Source organism: Drosophila grimshawi, unplaced genomic scaffold (assembly GCF_018153295.1).
Source record: "Drosophila grimshawi isolate 15287-2541.00 unplaced genomic scaffold, ASM1815329v1 contig_44, whole genome shotgun sequence".
Classification (NCBI taxonomy): domain Eukaryota; kingdom Metazoa; phylum Arthropoda; class Insecta; order Diptera; family Drosophilidae; genus Drosophila; species Drosophila grimshawi.
In genome coordinates this window covers 14,825,363-14,849,131 of record NW_025063240.1, presented here as the reverse complement: position 1 = coordinate 14,849,131, position 23,769 = coordinate 14,825,363, and the positions used below count along the sequence as shown (strand labels likewise).

At 38.6% G+C, this 23,769-nt stretch overlaps 5 protein-coding genes across 6 annotated transcripts; all 5 read right to left on the bottom strand.

The window, feature by feature from the left end:
- Window positions 1-56: 56 nt before the first annotated feature.
- LOC6556961 lies at window positions 57-3,335 on the bottom strand. The gene is made up of 9 exons (XM_043215376.1): window positions 2,910-3,335; window positions 2,688-2,840; window positions 2,290-2,539; window positions 2,026-2,195; window positions 1,889-1,956; window positions 1,223-1,262; window positions 1,052-1,129; window positions 254-594; window positions 57-187 (listed from the first exon to the last, which is right to left on the bottom strand). The coding sequence occupies exons 1-9, from the start codon at window positions 3,003-3,005 to the stop codon at window positions 76-78; spliced, it is 1,308 nt and encodes a 435-aa protein (XP_043071311.1). The 5' UTR covers window positions 3,006-3,335; the 3' UTR covers window positions 57-75.
- A 3,360-nt stretch (window positions 3,336-6,695) lies between these two features.
- On the bottom strand, window positions 6,696-15,887 carry LOC6557576 (proton-coupled amino acid transporter-like protein pathetic). The gene is made up of 8 exons (XM_001984144.2): window positions 15,648-15,887; window positions 10,756-10,835; window positions 10,623-10,687; window positions 8,957-9,052; window positions 8,723-8,873; window positions 7,857-8,659; window positions 7,682-7,793; window positions 6,696-7,619 (listed from the first exon to the last, which is right to left on the bottom strand). Exons 2-8 carry the CDS (start codon window positions 10,768-10,770, stop codon window positions 7,449-7,451), a joined length of 1,413 nt encoding a protein of 470 aa, XP_001984180.1. The 5' UTR covers window positions 10,771-10,835; window positions 15,648-15,887; the 3' UTR covers window positions 6,696-7,448.
- Window positions 15,888-17,491: 1,604 nt separating this feature from the next.
- On the bottom strand, window positions 17,492-20,161 carry LOC6557509 (leucine-rich repeat-containing protein 59). 2 transcript variants are annotated; one of them, XM_001984145.2, is made up of 5 exons: window positions 20,115-20,161; window positions 19,920-20,051; window positions 19,317-19,376; window positions 18,983-19,249; window positions 17,492-18,896 (listed from the first exon to the last, which is right to left on the bottom strand). In XM_001984145.2, exons 2-5 carry the CDS (start codon window positions 20,025-20,027, stop codon window positions 18,336-18,338), a joined length of 996 nt encoding a protein of 331 aa, XP_001984181.1. In that variant the 5' UTR covers window positions 20,028-20,051; window positions 20,115-20,161; the 3' UTR covers window positions 17,492-18,335. The 2 variants fall into 2 exon arrangements, with proteins under 2 accessions (XP_001984181.1, XP_032593132.1); XM_032737241.2 differs by lacking the exons at window positions 19,920-20,051; window positions 20,115-20,161 and adding an exon at window positions 19,640-19,880 and having other exon boundaries at window positions 17,587-18,896.
- A 201-nt stretch (window positions 20,162-20,362) lies between these two features.
- Window positions 20,363-21,754, bottom strand: LOC6556664 (40S ribosomal protein S9). Its single transcript, XM_001984146.2, has 4 exons — window positions 21,726-21,754; window positions 21,285-21,530; window positions 20,907-21,093; window positions 20,363-20,616 (listed from the first exon to the last, which is right to left on the bottom strand). The coding sequence occupies exons 2-4, from the start codon at window positions 21,505-21,507 to the stop codon at window positions 20,439-20,441; spliced, it is 588 nt and encodes a 195-aa protein (XP_001984182.1). The 5' UTR covers window positions 21,508-21,530; window positions 21,726-21,754; the 3' UTR covers window positions 20,363-20,438.
- Window positions 21,755-22,566: 812 nt separating this feature from the next.
- On the bottom strand, window positions 22,567-23,022 carry LOC6557456. The gene is made up of 2 exons (XM_001984147.1): window positions 22,783-23,022; window positions 22,567-22,716 (listed from the first exon to the last, which is right to left on the bottom strand). The coding sequence occupies exons 1-2, from the start codon at window positions 23,020-23,022 to the stop codon at window positions 22,567-22,569; spliced, it is 390 nt and encodes a 129-aa protein (XP_001984183.1).
- Window positions 23,023-23,769: the final 747 nt, after the last annotated feature.

The window sequence follows — 23,769 nt, the reverse complement described above, 5'->3', positions numbered from 1 at the left end:
AACAAAAATTAACTTTATTGCAGCGAATTTTGTACAAAATTGTTGAAATTGTGCAAATATGAAATGAAATATGATTTAGGCGTGGATCAAAAAACCAGCGTCGCCATGTGGAATGTGCTCATTTTCGTGTTCCAGCTCAGGCTTCTTCTTTGGCACATAGGGATTATGCTCTGGATCGGCATTCAAGCTGAGCGTAAGTGAATTTTTATTATATTATACTCTATTGTCTTTTCTAATCTTTGCGTTAACTTACTGATACAGGCTGGTGGCCTCCTCGCACTTTACATTGTACCACCAATCGCAGGCGAATTCCTTCTGATTGAATATGGTTCCGTTGGTGCAAAGGAACGATGCACCCTGGTGTCCCTCACGTCCGTCGTGGCACACATGATACGCCTGGCAGCCCGTCTCCACATTGGCATACATGCCCGGCACGGCGGGCACATCATGGCAACTGAAATGTGTGTGTGGCACTTCATGGTAAATCGGATAGTCAACACCAGCGACACCTGGTATTTTGTTCAGATCTTGTTTATCCTCGTGTCGGCGTTCATGATGCTCCGCTTGCGGTGGATTGAACAGATGTCCAAATTTCTGCATCAGTGAGTAAGTAAATATATATCAAACGTTGCGAATTACATAAGCTAAGCCTCGTATGGCGGCTAACCGGTTCCACAGACTCCGACGCCGACTCCAACTACGACCAAGTGGCGTCCGCTCATTATTAGCAAACAATTAAGCATGTGCAAGTGTGTGTATGTATAGATTTGTGCGAGTGTGTGATCGTGTATATGTGCCTCAATTGCATGTTACAATTTTTGGGTCAAAAGTGAACGTCGAGCACTCGCACTCGCTCTCCTCGTCATCGTCATCGTCGTCACAGACCACGATTTTCAAAACAAATCAATTGGATGAGGAGAAGTGTGTGCTTCTCTCTCCATGTATTGATTTTATTGACTAATTAGTGCTCATCATGTCTTCATTAATAGCTGCTGCTGCTGCTGACCACGCTAAATTGCTGTAACAATAATTTGTTCGGACTCGGACAAACCTGCACTTCAATAGCCAGCGTTGCCTCAAACATCAACAGCCCTAACAGCAGCATCATCGTCATTAGTTGCTTGGACATCTTTTGTTATTGATAGAGGATCTGGTTTTTGGCTGTTTGTGGGTTGATTTCTGGGATTGGCTCAACCGTCTGCGTTCAGTTTGAAAATCGCACTGAAATGCAGTTTTCCAAAGCGGCATCCACTTGAGGCAAGCTTTCAAGGGTATTGCGACTAACGTCTAACGGTAAGCGTGGTTCGTGGTTGGTAAGAGGTGGTTGCTGATTCGGTTTTGGCCACTCGGCTGCGTCTCGTGCGCTGGGCAACTTTCGATTTCATTTGGAAGCTGTCTTTTTAAGCTTTTGCTTTTGCTTTTGCCCGAACATTGTATTAAAGCGTATTCGGACCACCTAATTATTTCAGGCCCATTGCATTGTTAACGAAACGGCAAGTAAAATGATGATAAGTTTAAGTATCTTATGCATATGTAAGCACGTATTGCATGTGCTTATATACGCGTTTAACTCTTATGGGAAAGCATAATACAATTCACTTTATTTTGTAAGCAAACAATTTATTAGGCTTAGCAAATTTTAGGCTTAATTGCAGCGTTACTTAAATTACAATATATAGTTATTATGTGCGATATGATTGGCTGTAATCGTAAAGACGAAAAAGTGTTTAAGATTGATTAAGATTAGCTTTTGCTGTTGTTGTTGTTGTTGAACTTAACATTGAATATGCAAGTTGTAAATAGTTTTTCGGCTCACTCGGATTGTTTATTTTTGTACTAAACTTTAGCCTATGAAATATATGAATGAGCATTTCTAACTTAAGTAAACTAATACAACTTCTTTGCGGCTGGATTCAAATCGAGTTTGTCAAGCAAATCATTAAATTCACTAAAGAGCTGCAAAACATGGTTAAATAAAAACAATCAGATTTATGATTATCATAGTCGAATAGTAATGGGGCTTACGTGAATTTTGCCATAGCTGTCCACATAGGTCTTGCTGCCACCGGAGGTTTTCTTAAAGGCCGGCAACGCTGGGCCATGCAAGAGATTCACATTTTGATAAGATTGCGCCTTTGATGAACTGGAGGCATGACTCTTGCCTACTATAGGCGTCAGTTCCAGAAAATTGGGCACTGCAATAGCCATAGCATAGATACAAGCACAGATACATGCATGCATGCATTAATAAATGTTAGGTGCAGCCAGGCGTAAATAGCGTGAACTCACTTTTCTTGGGCTGGAATTTCACCTGATTGAGCAACGGATTGTGCAGCTGCAGTTGCCGGTACGTGGGCAATGCATGCTTTGGCGGCACCAACACATACGGACGACCCAATGCCTGCGGATACAGATATGTCGTCTCCACGGTGGGCACCTGTCGATAGTGGTAGCGACCTTCTCGCGGCGTATAACGACCATCCGAGCTGAGCGCAATATGATAAACGGTGCGCATCGGCTTGCCATAATATTGATAGACCTGCAAATTAAACATAATAAATCTTTTTAAATGTCGATCTTCACAGTTGAAAAAAATCCATAATTATGTATGGCAAATTAAACATAATAAATCTTTTTAAATGTCGATCTTCGCAGTTGTTATGTATGGTATGCATAAATATAAATACCTGAGGATTGCGTTGCTCGGGCACAATTCCATCCGGCACAGAGATACCCTCCTTTTGCAGACGGTTAAGAAACAGTCGATCAGTTTCAAAGGCCGTATCGGGTATCTTGCCACCCGCATGCGGCAGCACTTGCTCCCGATAGATTTGACGTTTCTTTAATTAGTTTTTGCTTATCTTTATTTATGGCCATTTTATGAGATAATTGTATGGTAGCTTACACACCTTGTGATTGTGTTCCGCATTTAACGGCTCGGTGCCAAAGACTACGCAGCTCAGGCTTAACAGCCCAATTAACTGATAAACATATGGCGACGACATTTTGAACGAACTTGATTTTCGATTTATTTTTGTTGTGCACTTTAAATAGAATTTCTGCTAAAGGTCAAGTTGATCGACTTGACACAACTCTAGTTCTCAGCAAACAAGTGTCAGCAGCTCGGTACACAAATCCACATTTCAAACATTTTATTTTATACAAAATTGCAGCACACACACACACACACATGCGCCAGCACGCTCTTGCCGAAAATGAATGACGAGCTGAAAAACAGCTTAAGAATTGAACTGATTGACTATCGTCAAAGTCAAAGATCTTCCAGCCGTTGCGAGTAGGAACTGCGTTATGCGGTGGCGTTGTGGCCGCGTCGACGGTGCCAAACATAATGAATGCAAATGCACAAAGCGCTCTGATCTGTGGCGGGTGCCCGCTCCCTGCCAGGTGCCCTCTGCTTTGTATATCTGCTGCTGGTACTGCTTCTGCTTCTGCTGCTGCTGCTGCTGCTGCTGCTGCTGCTGCTGCTACTTTTGCTGTTGCTGCCGACGACGACAGCAACATTCAGCTAGTTGCGATCATCACGTGGTGACTTGGCACGACAATCATCATCATTTTGTTGCTGCCACAATCTGAAGATTGCCCAAAAACACAAAATAGTAAGAGTGATTTAACTGCAGGATATCCATTACAAGGCTATAAACTATTGCATTCTTGAGTAAATAATACATTAAATATACACATTCAAAATTGGCTTCTGATAGCCACTCTACGCTAACTCTGTGTTTTTAAATAAACATAAAATATTTTAGCATTCAACATAAATCTTCTGAGCTTCAAAAGGTTATTTTCAATTACCAGGAAATAATCACAGATTTTTGTTTATGTTATTGCCTGTAGCAAGTTGATTATCCCTGAAGATCCATTATATCGAACAGGGTATAAAAACTTTGCAAACTTAGTGAACGATTTGCAGACATTTCCTAAGGCATTTTACTTCAAAGCTCGACAACCAAATTAGTTGCCATTTAATATTTTGCGCTTCATTTGTTTGGGCATAAGTAGCATAAAAACAAGATTAAAAAAAAAACAAAAAACAAACCATACACATATTTTGACCAAAGTAATTAATTAATCTTGTTGTTAAACTGACCAAGTTGTTGGCACTGATTGTGAACTGAGTTGTTGGGGCCAAATGGATGCGCTACTTCACTTGAAACTTTCAATATTTTGCTATGCTTTATTATAATGGTTTTTTATTTTATTTATTTTATTTGTAATTTTTTGGCTAGGGCAATTTTGGATTCAATCGTTTTGTATATTTTTTCCCCCCTTTTGAAAGTGAATGTTATTGTTTTTGGATGCTTTGTTTTGGTGTACACTTGGGTTTTTGTTGCTGATTGCGCTTCAGCTTTAGTCTTTTTCATAATGTTTATAAATTTATTTATTGTTTTTGTTGTCATAATAAATATTTGTATTAGTTGTTGTGCCTCTTGGCAGACACTTTTGAGTTGAAGCCTTTTTATTGTTTTTTCTTTCATATTTAGCTTTGTTAGAAAATTGATGCTCGATGGGGTTGTTTGGACCTTGAAAGACTTGTGAAAGTGAAATGAATAATTGTCTGAGGCAAGTAAGGTGCTTCAGCTTCAGCTTCAGCTTTGGGCCAGTAAGGCACGTTCACGTTCCTATGATCTGTATTCATAACTCTAACAAATGCCATATTTGATTGCATTACATTCATAAATTCCCACGCTGTTGCATTTAAAATTCCAATTGCATATCATACAGAAATGACAGCCCATAGACTATCAATTGATGTGCGCCAAAAGTGTACCAAACGTTGGTGAAAGTTGGTTTCTATGCGATAGTCTCTTGATAAGAATGGGCCACAAAAGAGCCGAAAATTGTTTGAAATGCCAGACACAACTGTGAAAAAGGCAACTCTTGTAGGCAATTGTAATTATCGCAGTTACACAATGAACATGAATGGTATTACATTACCAATTACAAGAGCGGTAACCCGAACCACAAAAGCCGAGCAGCTTCTGGTTGCCACAACTGACCTTGGCGCCCTCAAATGAAATCAAGATGCACCGCATCCCATTGACTATTATACATTTATTATTTTAAATCGCAGTCAACCTTGGCAACAGCAACAGCATCAGCAACAACAACAATAATAACAATTGGTAGCAAGTCATCTTGCGGTTCAAAGTATTGTTCGGTCTCTCAAGCTTGTTGTGGCTTGTCACGCGCTAATTGGTTGATGCAGAGGGTTAGGGTTTCCTGGAGGGTGCCACAGCAATCGATTACAAATTGTTGCTGCGAGCTTTGAGTCAAGGATTTCCTAGACATTCCCACGTCTGCACAAAAACCAAAAACACTAAAAAGCCTTTCAAAACTGTCGCAAATAAAACAACAACAAAATGGCAAACCGTTTATTTCGACTCGATCGCCAGACATAGCGCCATTTGGTTTGACAGAGTGTTCCGACAATGGCCTCAAGAGCATCGCATCGCAACACATTGACGCGGAGGTTACCTGAATTGGCTTGGCCCATAGGCAGGTTCAATTGCCTGCTTTGACCGTCTCTAATTGAATTCGCAATCAGGCATTGTGTGGCACCCACTGATCGCACAACTGTTCAACACCAATCTCAGCAAGCAAGCAGCACAACCAAGTGTGTGTCTGTGTGTGTTTGTGTGCAGTTACTGCCAATTAACAAGAGTTTTGATTAATATCTTTTCAGTTTATTGAATGGAAAAAAACCTGATCTTTTGCGCCACGTGCTGCCGCCTACCCAGGAGCTTAAACACACAAAATGCTCAGATATTGATCAATTATGGTATTCGAGTAATCAGTTAATTGCAAGGCTATGGCAGCAAATTGGTCAGAAGACATCTCACCTCCACCTTGGTTCTTTAAGTTTAGGTTATTTTGTCAATTATGATGATTAGATCAATTCTTAATGAACCCTAAGTCACGGCTACTTAATTCATTTTATAAGAAATAAAACAAATTGTTTCTTATATTTAAATATCTGTTTTTATATTGTGATAATTTTCCAAAATTTTCTTTTATGTTTGCTTGTTGTTTGAAATTTAAACACTGTTCAAAAAGTAAACAATTATATCAATCTTAACTCTTTTCGATACGTAATATGTATGGACAAGTTTCAATTCTAAATACTTTTACAGTTCAACATATTATTGCAACAGCTTTACATACCGAGTATATACACTCTATACATATGAATATCGTATATACATATACATATATATATAGTCTATCTCAATTTCATCTAGCTGAACAATTGACAGATCTTACGATCTAAAAGACTTAATATAAAAGTTAACTTTTCGGTTTACAGTTAAATCGGTTTCATTGCTCTTTAGTGCACAAAAATTTAAATGCAACAACTGCGTTTAATTCATTTCAATTCGAGGTTCTTATGTTCCTTATTTATTCTACAGTACTAAGCATAAATAATGAATAATACAATACATATTTTTCATAATTTTTGCTTAGTTTTTTATATTTTAAAGATAAATTAAAAATACAATTGTAAAGCAATAACTAAAGTCATGTTTTCATTAACAATATCGCGTGATAGAATATTTCTTGATTTTCTATTTATTTCAATTTATAATTTGGGGAAATGAAACTACTTAGTTATGTATAAAAAAATATATATTTGAGTAACTCAACGACGAAATGGCCAAAAAAAACTCGGCAAATCTATATATACAAAAATAAAATGATTTTTTTTTATTATGCCTAACAGGGACTTTAGGAACCTACAGGAACTGAAGACGCTAAAAACAATTCGTTGCACACAAGCAAAAATATTAAAGGGTTGCAATTTTGTTATTCTTGTGTAATACTATTTTAGAACAGAGGAACGGGAAAATAAACAAAAATCATGCAAACGGGCTGGGGGAGGGAGTGCTATAAAAGTCTTTTTAGTTTGTACTAAAATAATTTAAAATTCAATTGAATCACTGATTTTAATATATACTAGACGATTTGATGCTAACTATTTGAATGTGGTACTAAAATGTACTGCACAATTCATTTCAATTATGGTATGGTATTCTTTTTATATAATTGCAATTTGCATGCATACTAAAAAAGTGCTAAAGCGGACAATTGGTGCTGTGTATGCCATATGGAGAGGCACTTAAATATAAGTAGTAAACCTTTGGTACTACTTTAGCATCGAATTTAAAACTGTACAATATGTGGGCACAGTTTTACATCTAACAATAGTTAGATTCCAATAGGAAACAAAAAAACGGAGCTACATTCAGTATGGCCCCTGCAGCGCTACAATCTATGCTAAAAAGTATATCGTTTATCAAATGTACACATTGAGTGTATATAACAAATATATATCCCTTGGTATAGCACTGTTTGTATTACGGCTCTTTTCCTTTGGGTAACATTCCAATCTCACGAGCCAGATTGGAGGATTACCCAAAGAAGCCCACTTATTGGGCCTCCGATGGTCCGCTGTATACTTTCATGATATCCCTGACGGCAGACACAGAGCCGAAAAAGAGTGCGCCAAAGCCACATAAGACGATGACAACGTTCTTCCACACAATCCAATTGCCGGGACCGAAGCCGCTGTCCCAGTGCACGATGAGTTCAATGATGACCTAATTCAATAAGATTACAGATCAGTCAAGTGATTACAAATTTTGGGTCTTAGAGCACTTACCGGAAAGATCAAACCGAGTATGGAGAAGCAGAAGGCACCGATCAGACCCATAAATGGCGCAATAGTTGGCACTGAAATGGCCAACACCACAGCAGCAGTTACCAGAACGGTGCTACAAATGTAAATCTCTCTTAGTTGAGGAGCCACTTGAAATATTGTTTTCGGGTTAATTTACCGCAGCACATAGTTGACGAGAATGGGACGTTTGGTGCACTTATCCTTGATGCCATCCCAGACAATCTCCAGGCACACGTAAAACTGTAGTCCAAATGTACAGTAGACAGCCAATGCGATCAAGATCTTCACAGCCTGAGCAGGCCACTCTTCGATGGGCAGATTCAATGTGATACTCTCTTCAGTGAGTGTGCCATAGCGCATATAACCAAGGAATCCGAGAAGCATATAGATCATGGTAACACCCGACATGCCCTTGCTGAGCACACCGCAAATGCCAAGGAAATTCTGTGGCGTCTTCATGTTATTCTCCAGTGGCATTACGACACCGATTGCCTCCATGGCAAATATGGTTATGGAGAAGAATGCGGGCAGCGTAGACAGCTCGAATAATGAACGTTTCTCAATTGGCGGCAGATCCTGGACCAGATAGTAGAATGTAATGCCCAAACCGAGACCCATGAAAACATTGGCCACCATCGAGACGGGCGCCAGATACTTCAGATTTGGCACCCAGGCGATCAAGATCAATGGAATAAGCATTATGCAGATGAGGACGCGTGACTCGAGTTTACAACCCATCCAATGGCCCAGCACTTGCTCGAAATTCTTGGCCACAATCACCGTGTAGACGGAGCAAGTGCCAAAGTATGTGAGGAACAGGCCAAACAATATGGAGAACTTAGCAACTGGCGCCAAGCCGCGCAAAGGTTTCGGACCCTTCTGGAATGCAGCCTCGGCGATTTCAGCAAATGTCATTTTGGTGCGACGCGTCTTGTAGTACAGCTTGTGACCGCATTTGACCTGCAAGAAAATGCATTTCATTGAGCCAAATTATTGCAAATTTGAAGTTGATCTTTAGCTTACCAGCACGTAACTGCAGTGCGTGCAAATAAAGGCGGTAAAGATGGTGGCAAAAATGCCCATAACAAGTCCGGAAGACATAAAGGCAAATGGCATTCCCAGAATGCCAGTACCCAAAGAGGCCTTCAGCAAATGCGTTAACGTTTCATTATCTCTGTACAAAAACACACACATAAAATCACATTGGAGAAAATTAATTGTTGCACGTTTCCATTGACTTTCTACTGATGCACTTACGTAGTGGGATGCTCAATATCGCGCGATGTAAACGGATCGAAGTCACCGTTAGCCAAGCCCTGCTCGGTATCTGCTTTCCTCGGCTGTATCGTGGGTCTGCAAATGATAAACATAAAACATTTAAGAAAACTATTGGCAAATTCTACTTTAATAAGTTTAATGCTTGGCACCTCAGCTCAACATGAGCGAGCTCTCTGTCAGTCTTTGCCATGGTCTCAACTAGTTTGAACACAGTTCAGTCCAACAACTAAAAGCCATCAGCGAATGCACCATTTTCTTATATGCCGTACGTGGCAGCCATGGGTGAAATTCTTTGGCTGTGGAATTGCTGCATCTGCAATTATAGTCAGTCGTTTGGCCGACGATTAACAAGACAACAGACAACAGCAACAACAAGACGATAATACACCAAATTTGGCCAAAGCGAGAGCCAATTGTGATTGGCCAGTTTTGTTCGCTGAACGAAGCCTGACTGTAAGCCGTCGTTGGATTGCATCAGCCATTCAAATTGTGTTGCATACTTTTAGCCAAAACATTTTAAGATGGCCAAACGAATGACTTGTTGCATTCAATGAATTATACTATATTTGATGATTGTCCATATTACTTTCATTATCCATATACTATCAAAATCCAGATAAGAGCGATAGCAATGCGTCCAATTTGTTTGATAAGCATATACTTGTATACACATAAATGCAATAATATGTGCAAACTGCATGTGAATTACGTACTACGTAATATATATATATATAACCACGTGCATATCAGTTACGTATTTCCTAGAAACCGCAACCAGTGGAAATATATTTTAGTTGCTTTTGTTTGCTTTAATTAGAATTTGTATTTGTATTTGTATTAGTAAATGTTAAAAGTATTTCTTATCGCAAGGCCGTGTCCCCCCTAACTCAATGAGAGCTTTGCAAATATTGTTCAGTTCATGTTGGTTAAGTACAGTTCTAATCATTAGTCGATGTAAAACACACGTCAGAATATAGTTTCAAAACAGTTTGATTTTGTTTTTATATTTTTTGTGCTGTTCCGCTCACAGCTCCGCGCTAATTATGTTAATGAATGCAAATTATTGTTGCCAGCCAGCTACAGATTGTGATTATACAATTTCCCCCCTTTAGTTTTGGACGTGGGTTGCGATCCCGATTGTCATTGAAATATTGCTTTTATTTACTTTGAACGGCTGCATAATATTTGTATAAAGATAAATGCATTCAGCTTTTCCCACACAAAGCAAAAATATGAAACGTCAACAGTTTTGAAAAGATCTTGAACTTGCACACTTCGACAAATGTATGCCATTATATACATATATATTCACTCAGATCTGTATAGAGTAGATTGCGTTTTTGTGCTGAGGGCTTTTTCATTAGGTAACTATTGCGTGATTAGACGGCGCAAATTTAAGATGCAATTTATATATCTCTGCCTATGTATTACGAACAAATTATAATTTAATCTTTTTACTATTGCAATTAACTGCTGCTTTCGAGCTATATACATGGCAACACACACACACAAAGTCAAGTCAAGTGGCATTATTCGACACTTTGTGTGCATGTGCGACAATTACCAGTTTAATTTGTTATTTATTTATGAATTAAATTTATATGTTAGTATATGTCATGGATTTAGATACGGCGGCTGTACATACTTGCTGGATCCGTCGCCGGGCAGAAATTGTTCCATTTCGTGTGGCGCATGTTTGGCGCCGCCATCCTGCAATCAAAATTGATTAGTACAACAATTAATTGTGAAAAAAGAGACTCTTCAAATAAAATACGTACTATAATGTTGACCATTTTGTGTGTGGGTGTGTGTGAGATGCTATTTGGTTTTTACCGCTAAATTTCGCACAGTGCAGAGTCTGGAAATAGAAGAAGAAGATGCAAATATCAGTTACAGTAAATGTATCACAGTTAGTGTAAGAATTAATATCATTTGCTTGATTGAATCAGCAGACTTTTGTCTGATTCGAGTCGGTTCCGGGCTGATTGAATTTCAGTCGGATATTGACTTTAATTTGCAATATATATATATATATATGTACATAAATATATATATTTATGAGCTCAATTGCCTTTTAATTGAAACGTGCGCGGCACATTCAATTTGCGTGTTAAAGGCATTTCGCTTCATTTAAAAATATTGTCTCTTTCGGGGATTCGCATGTAAGTTCATTTGCGTCTTCAAAATTGGCCGAGCATTTAAGAACAGAAAATTTCTGGTTTTAATAAAGATTTTGGTAATTCATTTTCAGAGTGTAGATTCACGCATTATCAATGAACTCTCTAGCTTACTGTCCCATTCAAATTATTATTTTGGCAATGTCATCATGAATCTGACAATGACAAAATTAAATGAAATATTCTTCGGGCAGTGTCATGATGATAATAATTATGATAATTCAGTGCTGATTTGTTGTTTACCCGCTGTCGATCTATTATTAATTTGTTAAGTCCCAGAACATGTGTAAAAATTCACATTCACCACAGGTGGGTTTCTCACACGGAAGTTGTGTGGGTTTGGGTGCACCAACAATGTGTGGTGCTGTCAATTTGTGAGTCATATCTTGGCTTCCCACGTTGGCTGCCAGTTGACAACTAACACATTGCTGTCCTTGCCCAAATTGTTGAAACGAGAGCAAATAGTTCGTGCACATAAATATAGAGCACTTTATAATATAATATCAGAATGAGTAATATATTCACTGGCAAGAGAAATGTGCCTTTTGCGCAAAATAAATTTTGGCAATCGTAGACACATTTTTGAACTCAAGACAAGTTTCGGCTCAAGTGTGGGTTTAACATTTTGGGTCTCGTTAACTTCACGTTTTGTGGCAAGCAATGCAAAAAGTTCAGCGAACTTGTGAAAATTGCGGCAAACAATGCAAAAAGTTCAGCGAACTTGTAAACTTTGCTTTCATTCGAATTCTTTTGAAGCCGCAATGGCATTTCTCACATGTCATCAAAAATGATATCCAAAATCATCGTAAAATCACTTTATTGAATCGAATGTGTCTCGAGCACATAAGAATGATGACTTTGTCAGCTACTAGATTTATTATGAACATATAGTTTTTATGATTACAAGATGGCAATATGACGCTAGATAAGATATAATCATCGGTTTTTGGTATTGTCTGTTAGCATAGAGCGCACACAATGTTTGTATTTATTTACCAAGATTATACATACAAAGAGAACCTTCACCTAGTGGCGCATTTTATTTATAGTGGTATTTGCCGGTATCTCATCTGGCCGAAATATCGGAGCCGGTAAAAACCGGTTTCGATACACACCAGTGCCAACAACCCCCACATACACTACCAAATTTTGGTTGCGTGTGTAAAGCGAATTGATCAATGACAAAATAATAGATATTTATAAAGGGAACCTTGAGTTCTTGAGTTCACCGTTCTTATTGTTGTTGGTTTCGTTAGAAATTGCCAAGAAGAAAACCGAATTGGTTTCATCATCTTAATTAAATGCTTACACATTTTGGGGTGTGTATTTTATCTATGACACAAAGTCAGTCGGTTTCAATTGGCGCCACATAGAAACATACACGCAGAAAAAAATCGCCCTGAATTTTAGAAATTCAAGAAGTATATTTATAAAAACCATGGTTTTTATTTTCTTAGTTCCAGGGTGTTATTTCATACTTTTTTGTATTATTGTATTATTAATAATATTTTAAGAATTCACTTATACAAGACAAGAACTAAACTTTATTGTAAAATTTTTTGTATTTATATTTTTATTTTCAGAATTTTCATGGTTATTTTTATCTGACTGTGGAATTGTAACGCGAAGAATGTTCTTTGGAGGCTGTATAAATTCACATTAATATAATAATATAATTGTCTAGTCTGCAAATTGATTCAATTACAAAACACATTGATTTTTAAACAAATTGCTCACAAGACAGTACAGAAATAACAATTTATTTTCAAAATCTCGAGCAAGACAACCTTGAAAATGAAATTTTGACAAAGGCTGAAGCATTTTAGAATATATATAAACATATATTAAATATCTTGAAAAGTATACAACGCCAAATATTTCAGATTATGCACACATAGATACTACACATATGTAGCCAAAGTAAAAACGCGTTCTGGTAGAACCATTTGAACTGCAAGCATGCAACATGTTTCATTGAGCATCTCATCTTAATGACGACTCTTGTGCCTACGTCCCCGAATGCAAGTGTTGTCAACTCGAGCGTATCTCTCTCGCTCTCAACTATTCAGCGCAGCATCCTGCAATCTCTGCTCTCATTCAGTATCTCTGTCTGCCCATTAAATGACCTGAACCACTCGGTCAGGAGCGAAAGAAGAACATGTGTTCCAATTTTAGAATTCAAATTTGTGTTAGTAAATTGTGATGACGCATTCAATATTTAAGATATTTTTGCCTTTGAAATTTCTGCGAATATTTCGTCATTCTTTTCTTGTACAAATATTTTTTATCTTATGTTTGCTTAGAACTATTTGCTGATACGTGGTTCTTGAGAGAGTATGGAAATACCTTGTAGGTGTTAGTTTTTATCACAGTCTACAACAAAAAAAGAATGTTTATAGTAAGTTTCAAATTCTGGCGATGTCGTCGGAAGTTTAGAACAAACAGTTTCTTTATTAGAGTATATTGTTTCTCATATAATGTTTACTTTTAAAGCTAAATAACTAACACTTTTCCTCCATTTCAGATTGATGGAGTACGGTGTACTATACGGATTTCGATTTACGTATTTCTGGTAGCCTAATTAATTAGGTATTCATAATCAAACAGCCCGTCAATGACGTCTGCTAGTTATCGCTTGAGACTTAATTAGCTGAGGCTAATTAGCTCTTAAAACTACTATCATCATCAGAAGCGACTGCTCAAAAATATATATAAATAAAAGACGCCTAGTCAATTTTGTACTTACTTACATTGTTGTCAACATTCCATTTAGCATACGGAAAACTGGTACAATTAAAAGTTATATTGGTTTACGTCAGAGCGTCCGCACTCCGTAATAGTAATAAAGTAAGCTAATTTTATGGTCAATTTTATTTATGCTATATTTAAAAAAAATTAAAAAAAAAACAATTACTCAGTTGGCCTATGCTTTTCCAATATCAGCGAACTGTTTGAAGTTTATAATGGTGATTGATTAAACAAAATGTTGATAAATGTTGATAAAACAAAAAAAGCATCTGAGGTGTGCCGCAATTACGCGTAACGGAAATTGAGGACTAAAAATAAATTTATTTGCAAAAGGAAGGTAGAACAGCCCCATAACGTTGCCACTACCGCAAATTAAGGTGAGAGAAAGACATAACAGAAACAACAACAACGATAACTGTACACAATACCTAAGCAATTTAGTATTGTCCGCTATTAGAATTAAGCTTTTTATGAGACCTGCGGATATTGCACAAGAGCCAACCAAAATTCGTTGACTGAAGTCCTACTTAGCACTAGGATATGAATAAAAGTCTTAATGGCATTTTGCTGTATATTAATAGATACTGCCACCGATTGTGGACTGTATAAGACAAGAAGCAGCTGCTGCCCACGCGCAACAGTTGCTGACGTTGACACCACGAATGCCGAACTGAACTGAGCTGAACTGAACATCATTTCTCGCTCTTTAACGTCACACCTTTACTGCGTCTTCGGTAAATTGGCTTTGCTCGCATGTAAAATTGCCGTATGTTAATTATCGCCGCGTAGAAATCAATAGAACAAGGCTACACTGAAAGTCTATTAGGAAAGCAAGCACATTCATACATACAATCATTCATTACAGCTGGTGTATACGATTTACCTGTGTGAACAGCATTGGCCCTACGACACTCAGGTAACAAAAAAAAAACTATGTGCCTTGACTCTCCCTTTAAAGTGCTCAATTACTCTTAAATTATAGAAGAGAGCTAAAAATAAAAAAACAGAAAAACTACACGAAACTGAAAAATAAGCGGGGAAATTAGAAAGCACGCACGTTTTTTTCAGCTGTGCTTCTGTTTCGAAAGCGATTTCATTCATGGAATACGATTATAATCAGTTATGTACATATGTAATCAAATCGGAAATGAGTGTCATGCAAAATGTCACTGCCACTGCCACTACAACAAAGGAAAATTCACATAAAGAGAGACAGAGAGAGACAACTTTATACGGTGTTCGCAAAGGCGACGTAACCGGTAACGATGCCAAACGGCAACGGCGTCGTCGTCGGCGTTTCGCTTACGTTGCACACGCGGTCGATTTTAAAGGCCTGTCAGAAATTGTCTGCTTATCTGGAGGGCTTAAAAAGAAGGTTAACAATTGCAGCAAAACAATTACAATACAACAATATTCAGCTCATTTTCGTGTGCAAAAAGACAAGCGTTAAGCTTTTGTCCAACACAACGACACGTTGAATAATTCAATAACCAACACTTTTGCGCTTTTTTCTTTTCAATTGCATATTCTGATCCTGCCTGCAATCAGGCAGACTGTACATGTTTTCATTTTCGACTGCATAACATATGCGTTCTCAGCACCAGCTGTACTATTATACTTTTATACAGTGCCTTCTATTTCTAGACTTTCTTATGTCTGTCTGGTACACAAAAAAACAAAAAAAATAATGTGTTGAGCACATTGTGGACATGTGTGTCTGCTTGTGTGTGTATTTATGTACTTACTTTATTCACTGTCGCGTTGCTGTTGTCTCCTTGAGTTATAACTTTCTTAAATATCGACACTAATGAAATTAGCACAAAGATTAACGACGTACTCTTTTTTTTTGGTAATAGTTTACTTTAATAATAAATTAAAAATAATATTTAGTGCCGCATGTTTCAAATGTTCATAGAAGGACCGCCAGCAATTCGGATTAACCAAAATGAGGTGGAGCTGGTCCGCTCCGCACACGAATCGAAATTCAACTGATACTTTGCACCGAAAAAGCTGTAGTTTTGAGCGAAAAATACTAAAACGCGAACGAATAGCAGACGTGCGCGGTACCTTCCCTCTCTTACTCTTTCTTATATTCTCTCATTCTCTCTCTCTTTCGCTCTCCCGTTCTTGCTCTCCCTCTCTCTCTCTCTTTCCCTATCTCTTTATCTCTTATACAATTGACTCTTAGATGCGTTGCAGGAGCAGCGTGAAAAGAGAGAGATTCTGAGAAATGCCTTCGCATTTGGCTGATGAAATATAGTTGAGGTCCTTGATAAGCATTGTAAATGCTTTTAAAGTTTCGCTTATGAGGAGTTATTGAAGATTGCATCATCATCATCATCATCATCAGTATATAAAGTTTAAACATCAAGCGTAAGCTAGACTTTAATTACTTAACTTATGATTGATTCTATGAACTGCAAGGTGCAAATAGTGTTTACATAAAAGGTGAGTCACGAATATTTCCAATGACCTTTAAGCGATGTGCCCCAACTCGTTTTTGGGGGAATTACATTTAACAACAAATTTGCGGGTGACCTCCATCGAAGAACAACATATCAACATCAAACTTGGAAGGTAGATTACTAGAAACCTCCTTTAAAAATTGTTGAAGAAACCAATTTCAGGCGATGTCACCCTGTACCTGTTATCAGCTGGCATTTCCACTAAGCATAAAATAGATACAGGCGACAAACACAAAACGAGATGGCAGATGTCCAAAGCGCTGTTGAGATTGGCGATTAATATTCATTAACAATAATAATTTTTACGTTTTATTATGATTATTTTATTGTTTGCTGTAAATAATAACAATATTATTATTATTATTTTATCTAAACAATATGAATATAATATTAATAAATTGTAATATTAAATATATAACAACAAAATATTTATTATTATGAAATAACAGAGCAGTCTGGTTGCTGCGAGAAAATTCGCAACGACGAAACCTACACACTCAGGAAAGCATGGTCGGCCAGGTACATATGCGAAGAACCAAGATACAGAAACAAATTGACGGCACGCGAGCCACAACCAGTGCTCTTCGCTCTGGTGTCGCTCGACGACTGAAATACAATGTTGGTCTGCTCACTGTTCTCGCAGCTTAGGCTCGAAGTCTGTCGGGTGCCAAAGTTTACACTCGGCCCACTACGTGCCGATTGCTCTGTTAGACGCCTCAACGTATTGTATGCTTAGTGGTATTACCTTGACACCAGAGTATTTTGCAGTCGGTTACGCGCAGCTGCAACGTTTTCACTTTTTTTTAGATGCCGTTTGCTTGAATAAAAAAAGAGTATAATCTTTAAATGACATTTTCCGGAATACAATTTCTTTACTTCAGTTTTTAGTCAATTATTTTCTTTATTATTTATTAGACTATCACCTCGTGTTCTTTTGTAGAATTTAAATTTGGCGGCTTTCATTGATGTTTCCGTTGACCAAAACGTATTTATAAATATTATAAATAAATACTGGAGATAAGATATTGAACTTATTAATTAATCAAAAATTAAGTGTTGTTAAGAGCTAAGAAAGCACTATTAAATTGAAGAATTAGATGGATTTGAAAATACAGGCGTCTGTTAAAATGTAAAATTTTATTCCAAAAATCAGCAAATCTTTTGTATACATTTTTTTGTTTGTTTAATTTTACGTACAATAAATAATTTAATTTAGTTTGATTATAAATTATATGAAACCACTTTCGTTGCTTCCGTTTGAAGTGTTAAACTAAAAACTACATATTTAATTTAAAATAAACTTAGACATTATACATTAGATTTCGAATCTGTCCGCTTAAAATCATACATTCATATTCAACAACTCTATGATCCTAATATGAGCTGGGGTTTCAAACATAAGATAAATTGCACAAGAAATTCTTACAGAATGGCATTTGTGATCTGTCTGTCTGTCTGTTGCATAGATATTATGAGTCTGGTACATAGTATAGAGTATTAGATGAGTGTTATGCGCGTGTGAAGCACTTTGACTGTGTCTGTAGTTTCATTGTGTTGGCCAGTTTGGAACTGTGTTTCAGTTACTATTGAGTTTATGTTTGCTTGATCTATTGTAATGTTTAGTTATGACTGAGATTATTGAGAGTAGTTTGTTAGCTATAGTTCTGATGCTATGTGTGTGTTGCATGTATATATGTGTGTGTGCGTGTGTGTCTGTCTGTGAGGTAAAAATTTCTTGCCAATGGACGTAGATACTTAAATATACATATATGGCAGGGCAGTGCTGCTTTTGCAGTGGGGCTCTTTTAAAGTTGCACTCGTATAACTTGTTTAGGTGGTCGTCTACACATATCCAAAAATTTGTTAAGTCGTTCTTCTTCTTCTCACACACGCGCTATGCATCCGAATTTGATTTGATAGTTGCTCTATTTGAAGCCACGCGCTCTATGGCTTCAAATAAATGAACCGTCAGTGCTCCTCCGGCGGGGTGCGAAACTCGGAGATCCAGTCGGTGACGCGCAATCGAAAGATTTCCGTTTTGGTCAGTATCCAATCGCGATATTGATGCGGTATATACTCCACCAGTTTGTCGGCAATGTCTGGATTCTTGAACATTATCATGTAGATGATCAGCACATTGATTATGAACAGGGCCAGAAAGGTCATTAGCGATGAGAAGGCAACGCCCGAAAAGACTCTAAGCCAGCATGCACTATTTGTTGTTGACTTCTTCTTTGAGTTGTGCTTTTGATTTGTCGATTTTGTGGCCACCGAATGCTGCTGCACAGGTTTGATTGTGAGCTCATTCTCTGCCACAGCTCCCGATTTCTTTGACTTTGTTTTGCGATTAGCTTTGTTCGATTTTAACTTGGAGCCCTCACTGCCATTGGCCCTTGTGCTCAGGTTGGAGCTGGAGCTGGCATCCCCGTCGCCAGCACCTGCCATTTGTGTTGAGCTTTGTTGGCGCTCCTGTGCCGCCAGACGTTCGCGTTCAATGTATTCGGAATTGAAGTTTGCACACACGTTGACCTGCAGCAAAAGCAAAGCAAAAAGGTCAGCAAATTTTAAACACAAAATGGCAAATGGGCACTTGACTCAAGTGGCACTTGGCTTACAGTATTCTTGGCCGCCTGTTGGCAGTCCTTCAGCGTTGAGCAGCGACCAACAATTCTGTCCCAGGCAGGCGTCAGAGGATTGCCCTTCAAGTCCAAATAGCGCAGGCGACGCAAGCGTGCAAAGCTAAGTGGTAAATTCTCCAAGCAGTTGTTGTACAAATCCAAATGACGCAGCTGCTCCAACTGACCAAAATCATCGGGCAGAAGGCGTATTTGATTCTTGCTCAGATCGAGTTTAACCAGCCGAGTGAGTACAGTAAAGTTGCGCTGTGCAAATAAAAAAATATATTTAATTCCAGTTGAACAATTAAACTTTTGCATAATTTGAACATACGCCGAGTGTGATCAGTCGATTGCTGGAGAGATCCAGGAAGGTAACTCGCTTGAACGAAGCCTGTGAAGGTTCAAAATAAACTGATGAGTTGAAATTTCAAACAGGAAGTTCGACAACCAAAAAAAGAAACCCCCGAAAAACGCAGAAGCGTAAATTACAATTTTTGGCAACTTGCTGCTGCCAGTGACCAAAAGAAGGGGTGGTAAATCACAAAAATCAACCCCCGAAGCTGTTTTGGGCCGAACACACACACACACACACAAACAAACATACGCACGCACACACACATGCATACATACACGCACACACATACGCACACTCACACAGGTAAACACATCTGCTTCATGCGGCGCTCTCAAATGTAAATGAAATGCAGCCAACGTCAGCGTTAATTGCAAGCCAGCCGGCAACAACAGTTGGATCAGTGTTAGCGGGAGCGAGATGGGGAATGACGGGCCAGAGTTTTGCCAGACGACAAGCGGCACTTTGTTTGCGCTTATTGCGGAGACCGTAGTTAAAAAATAAAAAGGGTCAGAGACACGGCACAGTGCGGTAATCATAATTAGCTGTGCATTAATATTATTGTATTTAAAATTTACTTACAATTTCACGCACGGGTATCTCAGTCAGTTCGGACAAGCTGAGATCGCAGCTTTCGTCCTCGACGCGCTCCTTTACATTGACCCGTACCTTATCGGCTCCTTTTGGCATTTTTGGATAGACGTGTGTGCGATTCTGAATTTCAATACTTAATTTTCAATAACAAATATGACACAATTTGGAATGGCGACCACTCACCCAAATTAAAAACCAAAACACAGCTGCACTCGCCAAAAGCCGCTGAGAGACTGCTGTTGCATGGTATCGAGTATATGAGGGTAATTTCTTGTCTTGCGCAGGTGCCATTGCGTGTTCATAGACGTTCATGACGTCACAAATTCACAAGCATTTCGCTTTAAGCCCTCACCCCTATTTTTAAAATTAGCCGATCATCTGGCAACGCCAAACATCCGGCAGCACACGCTCTGAATATAAAATGAGTGCAATTCTTTTAATTTTACATTTATTTTGTAAATATTTTCATTATAAAAAACTGCATATCGCAATCGGATGAACTGCAGTTTAGTCCTCCTCCTCTTCGGCAGCAGCAGCGCCTCCACCCAGATTCTTCTTCATGTTCTTCCTCTTGACGCGTCCAGGACGGCCACCGCCGAAGGGCGACTTCAGGGAGAAGTCGATGTGCTTCTGCGAATCCAGACGCACCACAAACGACGGGATGTTGACCACCTGCTTGCGCACACTGCACAAACGAAGGGAAACAATAATTTTACTTTATTAATAAACATGTTTTTTGGAGGCTGTATGAGATTGGATAGAGCAGTTTAAATTGTTCAGTGCAACTTACACAATGCAGGAATGCATTTTTTTATGGTCGTTGTGTTGATCAACAACTAGATATGACCAAAAGACGTTGAGAGCCGGTGCAAGTTTTTTTTTTAGCTTGTTCGACTCCCAAGTGGTCTTACTGAACATTTTTACATTTGATTTCGAGCCTGCCTGGGATGATGTCCAAGCTGGATGGATAATTACCGAATGTGACGCTGACGGATCAAGACACGTGCATGATGGATGGACTTGGCCAATCCCAGCTTGAACACCTGTGTCTGCAGACGACGCTCCAAGAAGTCCTCGATCTTCAGGCCCAGCACGTAATCGAGCTTCATGCGAGACTCGTCCAAGACACCAATGCGCACTAAGCGACGCAGCAGAGCATTTCCTGTAGAGGAAATTTATATATTAATATTATTCAGAGTAGATTGCATGGCCAGTGTTGGTTGTCTCTGATTCTCAGTGTGTATTGGTTAATGTCAATGTTTTTTTTTCAGACAAGAAGTGTCAGAATTATGTTTTTTAATACAGATCATCATGACAGATGGTATGCAATATGACTGTCGACTGTCAACTTACCCTGGAACAGACGCTTCTCGTCCTTCTCATCGAGAGTGAGCAGCTCACGGGCAGCTTTGCGGATCTTGGCCAGGGCGTATTTGACGCGCCACACTTCGCGCTTGTTGCGCAAACCGTATTCGCCAATAATCTTCAACTCCTGGTCGAGACGCGCCTTTTCATAAGGGCGACGAGGAGTCACATAAGTCTTCGAGAAGACCGAGGGTATGCGGCCGTTAACCATGATTCCAACAATTCAACCGAATGCTGCAAGAGAAACACGATTCTAGGTTAGATTTAAATCACTCATTATCAATTGCATCTGCCCACTTATGCATTAGTAAACTACGTTAAACGGTTGTTGCTTTAACAGTACACAACATATTACATATATTTCAATTAATTTCAACTATTTAATAATATATTTAAAGAACTACATCGCTATCCAGAAATTTTACGTACGTTCGGCTTCGTGTGTCACGCTGAAAGAAAGAGTGAGGCAAAATTAGAGATGATACTTTACCGCTTGAATGTAGCGAGTAGTCAATGTTAAGTGTGGAGCAAGTGCTGGTAGAATAGGAGTGAAACTGTTGGGAGTATTTGGCAGAGTGACAACTCTAGAACTCTGAGTGAAAGGCAAGCTGGTAACATGCTTTGCAGATGGTCAACATTAGTAATATACAAACAGAAAGCTCAACAAAATGTATTTAAATTCAAATTACAAATTTACCTCAATTCCCAAATGTAATCAAGAAGCAACTAATATTAAATTAGCTGCCAACCTGGCTGCATGCTTCAACAGATGGGCAACGCCAGTAAACTGTTAACAGATGGCGCTATAAAATGTAATCATACCGGCTAAAACATTTGACAAGTGGACAGCGTCATTAAAGTGCCAACAGATGGCGCCACCAATCACAGTCAAAGCAAATTCAAATTACAAAATTAAAAATAAGTACTCCACATATATGTTACCGAGCACTTACGGTTATTTGATCGATTGAATGCTTGTAGAGTACAGCGATTTAAAAATTCAGTTCAGTGCGATTAAAAGATTTAAATTCCATGGCCTTGTTGGAGGATGCAGCAAAGGATTCCAAATATCAACGCATGTTTCTCGATCATGTTTTTAATTCAATTGCACAATTTTGACCGCATTTAGCTGACATTTTGCTTTGTTTTTGTTCGAATAAAATGTTAATCTATAATAATTGTTAGTCGCTTATGAATATCGTTTATCTCTGATTCAGCACTGGCGTCATGTCATGTGTGACTCAAATAATGACTTCAATATAAATTCAATTCAATCAGTTCGTGTCACATAAAGTTTGATTTCTGCGCGCCAAACTTTCGATACCGATAGTTTCAGATAGATCATGTAATCGCCATTTGGCATCGGCAACTCGATCATGGAACCCTTCTTATACGACCATCCCTTGATGATGATATCATGCTGTCAAATATTAACACAACAGACACAGTTAACTACACAATTAACCGTTATTTAGACAATACTCACATTATAGGGACACGTGTGATTGAAATTCGAAACGGCCACGAAACTGTTGTGGAAGGAATGAAAAAATACATACGCCTTCGGATTGCGCATATAGTAGCAAAAGTCGAGACTCTGATTGAGCAGAAACGAACGATAGCCGTTCGTCTTCCTGAACAGCTCCACATTGAGAAAGATGTTGTCCACTGGCCGGCGATACAGTTTGCTGATCATACTGAACGAGGGAACTCCACGCAGCTTCATTTTCAGTTCGCATTGCTTGAACTCACAGTAGGTGGTATCGTAGCAGCGGCATGCCACATTCTTCAAGTTGTAGTGGCTTTTTTGGGCGATAACCGGAAGCAACGAACAATGTACAATGTACACAAGTGCTAAAGAATGCATGCTTTTGACGATTACAGGGCTAATGGCCAACTGATCGCCACAAGTCACTTTTCATTTGCCAAATGTGTGTGGGCAATTAAAATGCCATTACAATTATAATATATTTAGGTTATTTGCTTATCTGGCAAATATTGATGCTCATTGATTTTATTTTTTGTTACCTGTTTTGCATTAAGTTGAAAATAGCTCGAAACTTTAGTTAAAGCGAATTCCACTGACCACAAGTTTGTGTAGCGGCTGCCACCACAAGTGGCACAATGCAAACAGACATGCCACACGCATTGTAATGCATTTGTTTTATTGCCCCACAGACAGTAATATTATTGTTGTCTCACATCAGTAAGTGGCAAGTGGCAAGTGGCAAGTTTGCAGTTTCGCTGCGTGCACGCGAATCAACGAAACTTTTAATTAGACAAATTATAAGTTGAACACCCCGCTCGTTAAACTTCAACCGACTTCAACCAACTTTCATATTCATGATACGAAAATTGCAAGAAAATTTCACAATATTCATAATTGAAGACAAGATTACTACCTGTGGCAGCAACACGCGGCAAGCCAAGACATTATCCACAATTTGAAACTTTTGCCATTTGGGACAGACGC

Excerpts from the sequence above, each read along its gene's own strand:
- LOC6556961 (XM_043215376.1), bottom strand. The coding sequence starts at position 3,005 with ATGTCGTCGCCATATGTTTATCAGTTAATTGGGCTGTTAAGCCTGAGC. Across the intron at positions 1,957-2,025 it reads ACAGCTATGGCAAAATTCAC|CTCTTTAGTGAATTTAATGA; the intron begins GTAAGCCCCATT and ends CATGTTTTGCAG. Across the intron at positions 188-253 it reads GAGGCCACCAGCCTGTATCA|CTTGAATGCCGATCCAGAGC; the intron begins GTAAGTTAACGC and ends ACTTACGCTCAG.
- LOC6556664 (XM_001984146.2), bottom strand. The coding sequence starts at position 21,507 with ATGGTTAACGGCCGCATACCCTCGGTCTTCTCGAAGACTTATGTGACT. Across the intron at positions 21,094-21,284 it reads CGAGAAGCGTCTGTTCCAGG|GAAATGCTCTGCTGCGTCGC; the intron begins GTAAGTTGACAG and ends TTTCCTCTACAG. Across the intron at positions 20,617-20,906 it reads ATCCGTCAGCGTCACATTCG|TGTGCGCAAGCAGGTGGTCA; the intron begins GTAATTATCCAT and ends TCGTTTGTGCAG.
- LOC6557509 (XM_032737241.2), bottom strand. The coding sequence starts at position 19,876 with ATGATTACCGCACTGTGCCGTGTCTCTGACCCTTTTTATTTTTTAACT. Across the intron at positions 19,250-19,316 it reads ATCGACTGATCACACTCGGC|CGCAACTTTACTGTACTCAC; the intron begins GTATGTTCAAAT and ends TTATTTGCACAG. Across the intron at positions 18,897-18,982 it reads AACAGGCGGCCAAGAATACT|GTCAACGTGTGTGCAAACTT; the intron begins GTAAGCCAAGTG and ends CTTTTGCTGCAG.
- LOC6557576 (XM_001984144.2), bottom strand. Across the intron at positions 8,660-8,722 it reads CGCACTGCAGTTACGTGCTG|GTCAAATGCGGTCACAAGCT; the intron begins GTAAGCTAAAGA and ends ATTTTCTTGCAG. Across the intron at positions 7,620-7,681 it reads TACTCGGTTTGATCTTTCCG|GTCATCATTGAACTCATCGT; the intron begins GTAAGTGCTCTA and ends TTATTGAATTAG.
- LOC6557456 (XM_001984147.1), bottom strand. The coding sequence starts at position 23,022 with ATGAAGCTGCGTGGAGTTCCCTCGTTCAGTATGATCAGCAAACTGTAT. Across the intron at positions 22,717-22,782 it reads ATCACACGTGTCCCTATAAT|CATGATATCATCATCAAGGG; the intron begins GTGAGTATTGTC and ends AATATTTGACAG.